Genomic DNA, 12,610 nt, shown 5'->3' with positions numbered 1-12,610 from the left:
AGAGTTGGCGATTGTAACGCCCCAACAGAGCTATGGAGTTGGCCACCTTGATGGTCATGGCCGATGTTGTCGTGAATCGTTTCCCGATCGTGTCCAACTTCCTGCCTTCTTTGTCCGGAGGAGCCGACAGAGGGGAGGAAGGGTTGCAGGAGTTCTTCTGGGCCGCCTGTGTAACCACCGAATCTGGTTTGGGGTGCCCATTGAGGCAAGCTGCCGCTGTAAGGGGGGCTTTGTATTTTTTGTCCAGGCGTGGAACAACTGCAGGCACAGAAGCGGGTGTCAGCATTAGTTTCTTGCCTTGCTCCCATAGGAATTCTATTATCGGAATAGATTTTGTTGACTTCTGCGTCTGCTCCTTGAAATCGTGTAGGAAGCATTCAGTTTCCGTCGATTCCATAACCACATGGAATCGTTTTGCCGCCCTTTCCACAATTTTATGGAAGCCACCAATATCCACAGGTGGCGAATCTGCTTGGTGTATTTGAGGTGAAGCTGGGGAAGATGCGACATACTCATCCTCTTCATCATGGGCAGAGTGTATTTCCTGGACCTCTCCTTCTTCCAATTCATCATCGTCGTCATCTTCGTCTGACGATACTACCACCTGAGGTTGGATTCTCTCACGGTGGGTTTGAGGGAGAGGTCGAGACTTTTTTGGGACTGACGCTGACGCTGGGTTATTTACTGCTGGCGTCTGATTCCCACTTTCCGTTGCTGGTGTTTCCGGGAAGCGTTGCTTGTAATCCTGTATATGGCATCTCAGGTCATTGACAATAGAGACCCGCAGGCATACCATTGGGGTGACTTCCGTGCGAACACTAGTGTGGACAGAGTGTTCTTGGTAAGTGAACTCCTCCTGTTCTTCGTCAGTGCTCTGGCATTTGACATGAAGGTCCGAGATGGAAGTAGCAGGATCCAGGAGGTCTTCCTCCTCAGAATCTTCACTCTGGAAGATTTCTGAAGGTGGCTGCGTTTCCTCTTTGCTCGGAGACGTGGTTTCCGGCGTAATTTGCTGTTTGGTAATCTTGCCCGACGCAGAACTTGATGTGGAAGTTCCTGTCGTCGTTGCTGGTGTCGTCGACGGTGTCGGCGTGAGACGACACTTCTACGAGCTTGGATTTTTTCCATGGCTCAGAAAGGGTCATTGTCGACGACGAGTCCTCCGTCGACGGTGTCTTAGTCGACGGTAGGGTCTTCGTCGACGGTATCTCCGTAGACGGCATCTTGGTCGTCGACGATGACCTCGACGTCGATGTTGTCGTCGTCTGTGCACTCGTCGACGGCGAGCCAGTCGTCGACGTCTTCGTCGTCGATGTCTTTGTAGTCGACGTCTTCGCCGTCGATGCCCTCGTCGACGCCTTCGTCGTCGGGATCGTCGACGGTGGGCTCTTCATAGACGTCGTCGTCGACAGTGGGCTCTTCAACGACGACGCCGTCGTCGACGGTGTAGTCTTAGTCGTCGACAAGGTTTTCGACGTCGACGACGATTTCAGCAGTATAACAGATGAAATAGGTCTACCTGCTGGCGACGATGATGGAGTCGTCGACGGTGAAGGTGACGACGCTGTCGTCGTCGACACAGTGGTTGTCACTGAGGTAGGCCTCTGGGCATGTCTGCTAGATGACTGAGCAAGCTTCTTAAAGGTCTGGGCATCTTTGACAGACACTGAAGATGTCGTAGATCATGCCTCTGAAGACTTCTTTTGTGCCTTCTTAGGAGGAGTGTCTGAGGGGCCAGGGGAAGCTACCCTTGGCCTCTTCTGAGAGACTTCTGAGGTCTTAGAAACACTGCCCTCTGAAGATTCCAAGTTGTCTCTGTCCTTAAGCCTGTCAAGCCAGATGAGAAGGCGACCTTCCCTGTCCCTTACGGTCTTTTTAGGGAAAGACCTACATATTCTGCAGTCTGCAGGGACGTGGTCTGGATAAAGGCAATATAAGCACAAGGCATGCTTATCTTCCACATGGAGCCTTTTCTTCCCACATGAAGAGCAGGCCCTGAAAAAGGGCTTTCTTCTGGGATTCAGACATTGTAGAAAGCAGTGGAAAGAAAACACTTACTGCAGACAAAAGTGAACTGAAGTAATCCCTGACGAGATGTAGAGTGAAGAAATCACTTCCAAAAGCTCAGTAGATGATTTTGAAAGAATCCCGAGGAGAGCTCAGGCTGGAGACTCCCTAGCACAACGTGCGGTAGAAAATCTGAGGGACTGAGGCTCCTCCCAGGAAGGTTCTAGAGGGAGGCCGGAGCTGATTGGCAGACTCTGAGAGTTAGGTACTTTTTGCATAAGGTCAAGGAAAGGCTACTAAGGTGAGGCCCTTAGGCCTATTTTCTCTATGTATGTCTATAGGACATTACTTTTTTATGTACCGGAGGCTCCCGTCTCGACGACGGGGAATGATTCAGGCATGTGAATCTATGAAAGACACCCCTAATACTGGATAATTGCCTGTGTAACAAAAACAATTTCTTTCAACTGTTTACAGGAAATGCACCAGGGCTGAATCCAGGATCCAGCCAGAGTAAGAAAAACATTTGTAAAGTGATTTTATTGCAATTACTTAAAACTTCCCATTGAGCTCAATGTTATTTTGAGTTGAACTTGTGTTGCATATTGCAACAACTGAATCTATTGCATTTAAAAGTTAACTGCTTTTTGAAAGTATTCAATTGCAACATCTCATTCTGAAAAAGTATTTATGGTACCTACTTGTGGTTCTAAAATAAACTATATATTTTTATATACAAAACAATTGTACTAGAGTTCAGTTCTTGAGTGTGTGAGACCATTTGCTGACTGAGTGTGTACAATAAATGCTTTACACTGTTCTCCGATACTGCCTTACTGCTCGACCAAGCTACCATTTTAGAGTGTATATCTATCTTTAGCCCCTGCCAAACCTCTGGGACCTGTGGACTGGACACCTGTGCACACTGTACCTTACTTTGGTCCAGTATATACACTTTCTGACAGTGGGGAAGGGTAAATCTGAGTGGGCGGATTTGAAGGTGTAGATTCAAGAAGGGTAGTTTGGGGGATAGATTGGAGTGAGGTAGATTGGGGTGGGGTGGAGTGAGGCAGAGTGGAGTAGATTGGGGTGGAGTGGGATATATTGGAGTAGACTGGAGAGGAGTCGAGTAGAATGGGGAAGAGGAATTCAGTCAGATAGATTGGAGTGGAGAGGAGTAGAATAGAGTGTGTGGGGTTGAGTTGGGTACATTCGAGTATGATAGATTGTGTGGATTATGGTAGGGTAGACTGGAGTGAAGTAGGGTTGAGTGAAGTAGGGTAGAGTGGGGTAGGGTAGAGTAGAGTGGGTTGGGGTAGAGTGGAGTAGAGATGGACAGGGTGGATGGAGTGGTGTAGATGGAGTGGAATAGATTCAAGTGGGGCAGATTGGTTCGGTGGGGTAGATAGGGGTGGAGTAAATAGGGGTGGAGTGGAGTAGATTGGGGTGGGGAGGAGTAGATTTGAGTTGGCTGATTGGAAGCGTTAGATTGGAGTAGAGTAGTTTGGGGTAGGGTAGGGTAGATTGGAGTGAGTTGGAGTAGGATGGACTGGGTTGAAGTGGGTTAGATTGAAGTGATTTGATTGGAGTGGGGTAGATTGGAGTGGGTGAGGTAGATTGGAGTGGGTGAGGTAGATTACAGCAGGGTGAGGTAGATTACAGCAGGGTGAGGGGGATTGGGATGGATTATAGCATGGGAGTGAATGGGTTGGAGAGGAGTGTGGTAGACTGGAGTGGGATAGTTTTAAGGGAAGTGGAGGGGGTTAGATTTGGGTAGAGTGCAGTGGGGTAGATTTGAGCGGAGGGGTAGGTAGAGTGGATTAGAATGTGGAAGATATGAGGAGTGGTGTAGACTGTAGATTGAGTTGGGTAGATAGCGGTGGAGTGGGGTAGACTGGAGGAGAGTTGGATACACTGCACTGGAGTTTGGTTCATTGGAATGCAGTGGGGTAAATTCGCCTGAGTTAGATTGGAGTCGGTTAGATTGGGGTACATTGGGGTGGGGTGGATTGGTGTATATTAGAGTGGGCTGGAGTAGAGTGGGCTGGAGTAGAGTGGGGTAGATTGGAGTGGGGTAAAGTGGATTGAAGTGGGGTAGACTGGGGTGGTGTGGGGTAGACTGGGGTGGTGTGGGGTAGATTGGAGTGGGGTAAAGTGGATTGAAGTGGGGTAGACTGGGGTGGTGTGGGGTAGACCGGGGTGGTGTGGGGTAGACCGGGGTGGTGTGGGGTAGACCGGGGTGGTGTGGGGTAGACCGGGGTGGTGTGGGGTAGATTGGGGAGGTGTGGGGTAGATTGGGGAGGTGTGCGGTGGGTAAATTGGGCTGGGGTACACTGGAGTGGGATAGATTGAAGTGGGGTAGATTGGATTGAAATGGAATGGGTTGGGGTGGGGAAGACTGGAGTGGGGAAGACTGGAGTGGTGTTTGGAGTTGGGTAGATAATAATAATGCTGGCCTTTTGGGATTTTCAAAAAGTTACCCGAGACTTGTGAACAAAGTGTTTCATGAGTCTTCGACTTGCGGCCTTTAACGGGTATAGGTACTTTTTTGGGAGCAAATAATGATTTCATGTACTTACTGAACTGCCAGGATGCCTCTTCTTAAGTTTATCAGAACGAGCTGGAACGTCTGCTAAAGAAGGTATTAAATGGGGCAGCAAACAAAGCTGCTTAATGGGTAGGCAGTGAAATTCCTCACTTCCTACTCTGACATTACCACGGATTAGGATTTCTGAATTATGCAAAACACGTATCAGATATAATAACACTAATCACCTGCTATCTGTTGATGTTGGACTAACTGTGGAGGGAGGCTTTGCAGTTTCTTCTGCAGGTGTTTCTTCTTTGGGCTTTTCGGTGGCTGTGACAGATTCTGATGTCACTGGAACAGAGGCAGCAGCAGTAGGAGTAGATGTGGTAATTGAAACAGGAGCAGGTATGGTGATGGGAGCAGGCAAAGGTGTTGGAGCTACAGCTGCAGCTGTGGTGGTGGTGGCGGAGGAGGTGATGGTGGTAGAAGCAGCACTAGACGAAGAAGTCAGTGTTGGTGCGGTTACTGGAGCAGAACAGGCCGCAGCCTTCGGCTAAAGGAAAAAGAGAACAAAAGCTTAATTAAATCATTGGGAAAAAATGTAGGCTATCACAATTCATTCCTCTGCAAAAGAGGCAGGAGAGCCACAGGATACATCATTCAATAATTTGTCTAGCCTTTTTGAGCAGAGACCAAAGCTGCATTAATGCGGCACCTCGAAAAATATGAAAAGAACACACCAAACCCAATTTAAGGTAGAGGAGAATCACTGAGTCCCAATCAGAACATACACGTTGGAGACACACAAATACTAGTACCAACTATTTAGCCAGTTGAGAACTTCCCAACATGGTAGAAGTTCTTGATCTATTCAACATTACATTGCACTCCAATGGCAGGTTCCCACAGCCACTTGTAAACAGGTCATGATCTTATTTACAATCAATTACTCTACCTACCCACCCTCACTCACATCCTCCAATAGGGCAGCTGAAGATGAATCCATAACAGTGGCAGAAATCATTTCACTCAAACATGTGAAACGAAGCAAGACACGATCCTTTAATTGTCGCCGCCACATTTTAATAAGTACCACAACACTCTTAGTCCTCTACAAGCTAAGGTCTACAATGGCATGAACCACCTTTCCATGATTTTTCTCCAGTAATGGTCAAAGCGAACCATCATCATAAAGCCTCACAAGGATCCAGTTAAGTGCCAGCAATACAGACCAACATCTCTGCTAAACATGGATACCAAAATAATGGCCAGGGCCCTTGCAAACAGATTGTAATCTTCCCTACCATATTTGATGCATGCCAATTAAACTGGCTTCATCTCATCCAGGTCCTCAGATGACAGCATCAAAAGAGCATTAAATATAATAGACTTAGGAGGGAAGTGCCACAAAGACATTGTTCTGCAGTTCCTGGAGAAGGAGAATGCAAATGCTACTTACCAGTATGCATCTGTTCTTGGCATGTAGGGCTGCTGACATTCATATCTGTGCATAGTCCGCCACCTAGTGTTGGGTCCGGATGATTGCACATTGTTGTCCTGGAAGAGTCTTCGAAGTATCACGAGATAGGTGGCTCCTCCCCTGGACTACAGTGCGCATGGGCATCGCCTCCATCCCCAGATTGTTTTGAGCCATAGGCAGAGATGGAGTGAAGAAGTGAGTGATGACCATGCTATGAGCATATGTTTGTATATGAATACATACTGCAGCTGCGACAGGCGCCGGGGAGGAGGGCGGGCGATATGAATGTCAGCAGCCCTACATGCCAAGAACAGATGCATACTGGTAAGTAGCATTTGCAGTTCGAGGCATGTGGGCTGCTGAATTCATATCTGTGCATAGAATACATAGCAGTCCCTCCATTAGCGGCGGCCGCCCGTGCCAGCTGCAGCAGTCTGAAAAAGCGTTTTTAGAACAGCCTGACCAACAGCTGCCTGTTGTTTTGAATGCACGTCTACACAGTAGTGCTTGGTGAAAGTATGAGTGGTAGACCATGTGGCTGCTCTACAGATGTCTTCTAAGGGAATGTTACCTAAGAACGCCATAGAGGCCCCCAACTTCCTAGTGGAGTGGGCCCTCGGTGGTATAGTGAGAGTGCGCTTTGCTTTAGCGTAGCAGATCTGAATGCACTTTACTATCCATCTAGCTATTCCTGCTTTGGAGATTGCGTTTCCCTTGTGTTGAGTGGCAAAAGCAACAAAAAGTTGTTTGGTTTTGCGGAAATCTTTTGTCCTGTCCACATAATACATCAAGGCCCTCTTCACATCAAGAGTGTGGAGCATCCGCTCCGCCAGCGTCTCTGGGTTTTGGAAAAACACCGGCAATTCAATGGTTTGGTTTATGTGAAAATGTGAGACCACTTTTGGTAAGAACTTAGGGTTAGTGCGGAGCACCACCCTGTTAGCATGTACCTGGAAGAAAGGTTCTTGGATGGTGAGCGCCTGCAGCTCGCTTACCCTCCGTAGCGATGTAATTGCTACTAAGAACGCAACCTTCCAAGTCAAAAACTGGAGCTCACAAGAGTGCAGTGGCTCAAAGGGAGGACCCATCAGCCTTGTAAGAACCACATTGAGGTTCCATTCTGGAGCTGGTGGAGTCCTTGGTGGAATGACCCTTTTGAGTCCTTCCAGAAAAGCCTTGATAGCAGGGACCTTAAAGAGAGACAGGTGCTGCCTATTCTGGAGGTATGCTGCCATAGCAGACAGGTGAATGCGGATGGAAGAGTACGCTAGATTACATCGATACAGATGAAAAAGGTAACATATGATGTTCTGAATGGAAGCATCTAGCGGGTCAATGCTGTGGTCCACACAGTAGATGACAAATCTCTTCCATTTAGCCGCATAACAAGCTCTAGTAGTGGGCTTCCTTGCCTCCCGAATGATGTCCATGCAATCGGGAGGAAGATTGAGGTAGCCAAACTCTAGGACTTCAGGAGCCAGATCGCCAGGTTGAGCTGTTGCGGATCTGGGTGCTGAATGTCGCCATGGCTCTGCGTCAGAAGGCTGGGAGTGAGATGAAGCCTTTGATGCGGTACCACGGAGAGTTCCAGAAACGTGGTGTACCACGGTTGGCGAGCCCACGTTGGAGCAACCAGGATGAGAGTCATCGAGTGCTGCCTGAGCTTGCGTGCCACCAGCGGAATCAGAGGCGCTGGGGGAAAAGCGTACGCAAATCTGCCTGACCAGTTCATCCACATCGCATTGCCCTGTGATTGGGGGTGTGGGAACCTGGCGGCGAAGCTTTGGCATTTTGCGTTCTCCTTTGTGGCGAACAGGTCTATCTCTGGATGACCCCACCTTTGGAAGTACGGTCGGAGTACTGATGGATGTAACTCCCACTCGTGCATCTGATGGCTGTGTCTGCTGAGCAGATCCGCCATTTGGTTGTCCTTGCCTGGGAGATGTTCTGCCATGAGGAAGATGTTCCTCTGAATGGCCCACTTCCACATGCTCTGAGCCAGATGAGACAGCTGTGGAGAGTGTGTTCCCCCTTGCTTCTGGATGTAGTACATGGCCGTCATGTTGTCCGTCCGGATCAACACGACCTTGTTGCACAGATGTACTTTGAACGCCTTTAAGGCCATGAAGACTGCCATCAGTTCCAACACATTGATGTGCATCTTCCTTTGCTGAAGTGTCCATAGCCCCTGCACTGTGTAATGGAGTACATGCGCTCCCCATCCCTGGAGAGAGGCGTCCGTTGTCAGGATGATCTGTGGGACAGGCTCTTGGAATGGTCGGCCCTTGCAAAGGTTTTGTGGATTCCACCAATGCAGAGAGTTGTATGCCCGACCGCTCACCAACACTAGGTCTGTCAGTTGCCCATGAGCCTGAGTCCACTGACGTGCCAAGCACTCCTGAAGCGGACGCATATGTAGTCTCGCGTGCGGGACAATGGAGATGCAGGAGGCCATCATGCCTATCAGCTGCATGAACACCCTCGCCGGAAGCGAGGTCTGGGGTCTGAATCGTTGGATCAGCGCCTGGATACCGGCGATTCTCACTGAACTCGGCTGCGCAGTGGCCGCCAGAGTGTTGATTGTCGCGCCCAGATACTGTCGCACGTGGGCGGGCTGGAGATGGGACTTTGGGTAGTTCAGAGAGAATCCCAGATCGTGCAGGAGGTGAATGGTGCGTGACACGTGGTCTACGCACTGCTGTTCCGTCTTTGCCTGAATAAGCCAGTCGTCTAGGTATGGAAAGACATGGACGTGCTGGCGACGGAGATGCGCTGCTACAGTCGCTAGGCATTTGGTGAAAACTCTTGGTGCCGTGGTGACCCCGAACGGCAGGACTCTGAACTGGTAATGCTGGTCTAAGATCTTGAATCTGAGATACTTCCTGTGTGAAGGATGCAGGGGAATATGGAAATAGGCATCCTTCAGATCCAGCGTTGCTAGGAAGTCCCCCCGTTGAAGCAGGGGAAGCACCTGCTGCAATGTGAGCATATGGAAGTGCTCTGAGTTGATGTACCAGTTCAGGGGCCTGAGGTCCAGGATCGGCCTGAGTGATCCGTCCTTTTTGGGAATTAGAAAATACAGGGAGTAAACCCCTGTTCCCCGTTCTTGCAATGGAACGAGCTCTATCGCCCCTTTTTGCAGCATGATTAGTACTTCTTGCTGCAACAAGGTCAAGTGCTCGTCGGACATAGCACGGCCTCTTGGCGGTATGTCCGGTGGAATGGACGTAAGTTCTAGACAGTACCCGTACTGGATAAGAGACCTCACCCACCTGTCCGTGGTGATGGACCTCCACGCCGGCAGGAACTGCTGTAGTCTCCCCCCGACAGGTGTTGTGTGATCGGGGGGAAGTGATAAGACGTCACTGCTTGTTGGAGGCGGTGGACCTGGAGGCATTGTTTCCACGTCCTCTGCCCTTGATATTATTGCCTCTGTAGCCACCCCTGCCCTTGTTGTTGTTATACGAGGACTGGGTGTTACCCTTGTAGTATTGCGTGGACTGGGATGCCTGGCCTCTTGAGGTGCCTCTTGAATTGGAGCGGCGAAAAGAACCACCCCGAAACTGCTGACTTTGTAAAGCCCCCATAGACTTGGCCGTTTCGGTATCTTTCTTCATTTTCTCTAGGGAGGCATCCACCTCAGGGCCGAACAGATGGTCAGGATTCACCGTCTGACCCAGTAATGTGGTTTGTATGTCGGGCTTGAACCCAGAAATTCGAAGCCAGGCATGGCGTCTGAGTAACACGCTTGTATTGATAGCCCTGGAGGCAGTGTCTGCTACATCTAGGGCACATTTGATGGATGCATTAGTAATGAGTTTACCCTCCTGAATGAGCATCTCCCCCGCCTCCTTGTATTGGTCAGGCAAGTGTTGTAGGATGGCCTCTAATGTGTCATAATGGGCCCTATCATAACGTGCAAGCAGGGCTTGGGTGTTAGAAATCCTCCAGATGTTTGCTGCCTGTGCAGCAATGCGTTTGCCTGATGCCTCAAAGATCTTTGACTCTTTGTCTGGGGGAGGAGCATCACCAGTAGTCTGCGAATTCGCCCTCTTACGAGCGTTGGACACCACCAGGGAGTCCAATGGCAAATGTCCCTTAATATACGTGGGATCCGTGGGCGCCGCCTTATACTTCCTGTCGATGCGAGGATTGACCACCCGCGCCCGGGTGGGCTCCTTGAATACCTCCTGTGCATGCTTCAGCACCCCTTTGAGCATAGGTAGCGTCTTGACTTGCTTTTCGGCTACCGAGAAGGTGTCGACCAAGAAGTCCGCATCCACAGGGTCTGAGTGCAGTTCGACGTCATGGTTCGCTGCAGCTCTCTCTATTAATGCATTAAACGCCGCCGAGTCCTCCGTCGGGGACGTCTTTGTGGCGAAAAGTTGAGTGTCCTGACCTGACTGCAGGTCGTCCGTGTCGCCTCCTGCCGTCCAGGGCACCTGCTCCTCGTCCGGATCCGAGTACGCAGGATAGTTGTACTCGTCGTCCTCCTCGTCCACCTCAGGCACTGGGGAATGGGCCGGCGAGCGTTCCATGGCTTGTGGAGACAGAGGTTCCATCAGAGCCGAAGAGTCCGCAGAGTACTTTTTGCTCTTAAGTGGAATCCTAAAAGGTTCCAATTGCGGCTCCGACGTAATCTTTCGTTTGAGGAGCGACAATTTTCCGGTGTTGGCGTCGATTGTCACCTCTCGACGTTCCTCCACCGCGAGCGGTTGGAGCCGAAGCTTCGATACCACCAAGGCAGCTTTCGGCGTCAATACTTCCTGAGAATGTCCGCTCTGCTTAGGCGCGAAGGCCTTCGGCGCCGACTTGGGAGGAAGGGTAAAACGGATGGGCGTTTGTTCCTTGGCAGGCTTCGGCGTGGGCCTAGGCACGACAGTGTCCTGGCTGGGAACCACAGTGTACTGTTGGATCCGCTTCAAGGATTCTCCCACCTTCTTAGTAAGGGATGCCGAGGGCTGAACCGTCTCGAGCGACTCTTCGTCTCCGAGAGCCCGGTCGCCGGCAGGCCTCTTCTTCGGTGCCGACGCCCCCTGGCCTGTCGCACCGTCGGCGTGACGCTTCTTCGAAGCCGTCTTCGGGTCCGCGACCCCTCTCGGTGCCGACGCAGCCGCGTCGGAAGTCTTCACCTTCGGTGCCGACCCAGAGGACTTCGGGTCGGCCATTTTGGCGCGGCTTTTGTGGTCGGCCATCTTGGCGTGGCTCTTCGAGTCGGCCATTTTGGGTTTCGTGGAAGTTGACGCCTCCAGAACCTTCTTTACCAACGCCAGTTTCGGTTTCGGTTTCGCATCCGAGGGTGCGGGACCGGTTGGCTTCACTTTCGGTTTCTTGCCAGAAATGTCCGTGACCGGGCCCGGAGGCGGGGACGTAGGACTTATAGTAAGATCTCGGGTAAGGCCCGAAGGCGATCCCTCAACCTGGGCCGTATGACGGGGGGAAACCCCGGAGTCCGTTTGGGGATGCTCTTCCTCTGAGCTATCTCCCATCGCGGCACAAATCAGTTCGTCGTCCCCTACCTCACCGGAGACTTCGTCGCAGGCCTCTTCGTCCGCGTCGTAGGCCTCTTCCTCGGACGCGGGGCCAGAGTCCGACTCTTGTACGCCGGCCTCCTCCTCGATCGATTCCTGAAAGATGTCATCAGGTGGGGGTGCCGAAGCCGACAACTGTGCCTGGAGTCGATTGGCCCGGCGAATCTTCAAAGTTTTCTTACTCCTAAACTTTGAACACGCCATGCAGGTGTCTTCACGGTGATCCGGTGACAAGCATGTGTTGCACACAGGGTGCACGTCGAGGTGCGAATATTTCGAGTGACATAGCGGACACTTCTTGAATGGAGTCCGCTCCATCGCAAATACGGTAGTGTAGGCCCGTCCGCGTCGAAGCACGTGGAAGGGCAGTAGGAGATTGGAGCTGAGAGTCAGTAAGAGAACCCGAACGCAACTATACCGACGCCCAGCCTAAAGACCTTTTGGTCTCAAGTAAAATCGAACAACTATCGGTTCCGAAGGAGGGAACCGAAAACACATCCGAACCCTATGGCGGAAAAAAACAATCTGGGGATGGAGGCGATGCCCATGCGCACTGTAGTCCAGGGGAGGAGCCACCTATCTCGTGATACTTCGAAGACTCTTCCAGGACAACAATGTGCAATCATCCGGACCCAACACTAGGTGGCGGACTATGCACAGATATGAATTCAGCAGCCCACATGCCTCGAACAGCCTTTTACCGGGCAGACTAGGGTAAGATGGAGACTCTTATCTAAGGGGGCTCTGGTGCATGCTTTTGGGGTTGGATTGACGCAATATATAGGATAGACCATGGGCCAGACTGCATGTGAATGGCACCAAATAGCCAGAGATCTCAATTCGGAGAGCCCCTCCCCCACATGCTTTTTTGCATTAATGGGGATTTTGAGCAGTTATGACCATCAGATGCAGCATGACATCTCACCAAGGCATTAGCAGCCTTGATTGATGCTGCTGTAATGGAACAAACTATGGCACTAATTTTCTATGCCCCCACCGTCCCTACTGGGGGTGCACCAGAAGGCATTATCGGGTTTTTTGATCTGCACTAGGCCGCAGATG

General features: G+C 50.8%; 1 protein-coding gene across 1 annotated transcript in view; it reads right to left on the bottom strand.

Moving 5' to 3' along the window:
• Nucleotides 1-12,610, bottom strand: part of RAD23B (RAD23 nucleotide excision repair protein B) — a 366,676-nt gene that overhangs the window by 151,597 nt on the left and 202,469 nt on the right. Inside the window, exon 4 of the mRNA XM_086962076.1 lies at nt 4,783-5,090. Within this exon, the coding sequence (XP_086818202.1) occupies nt 4,783-5,090 (308 nt within the window). The remainder of the gene's footprint in view (nt 1-4,782; nt 5,091-12,610) is intronic.

The sequence above is a fragment of the Lissotriton vulgaris genome, chromosome 3_1, assembly GCF_964263255.1.
Source record: "Lissotriton vulgaris chromosome 3_1, aLisVul1.2, whole genome shotgun sequence".
Taxonomy (NCBI): Eukaryota; Metazoa; Chordata; class Amphibia; order Caudata; family Salamandridae; genus Lissotriton; species Lissotriton vulgaris.
Note: the sequence above shows the minus strand (reverse complement) of the source record. Positions and strands in the feature narration are given on the sequence as shown.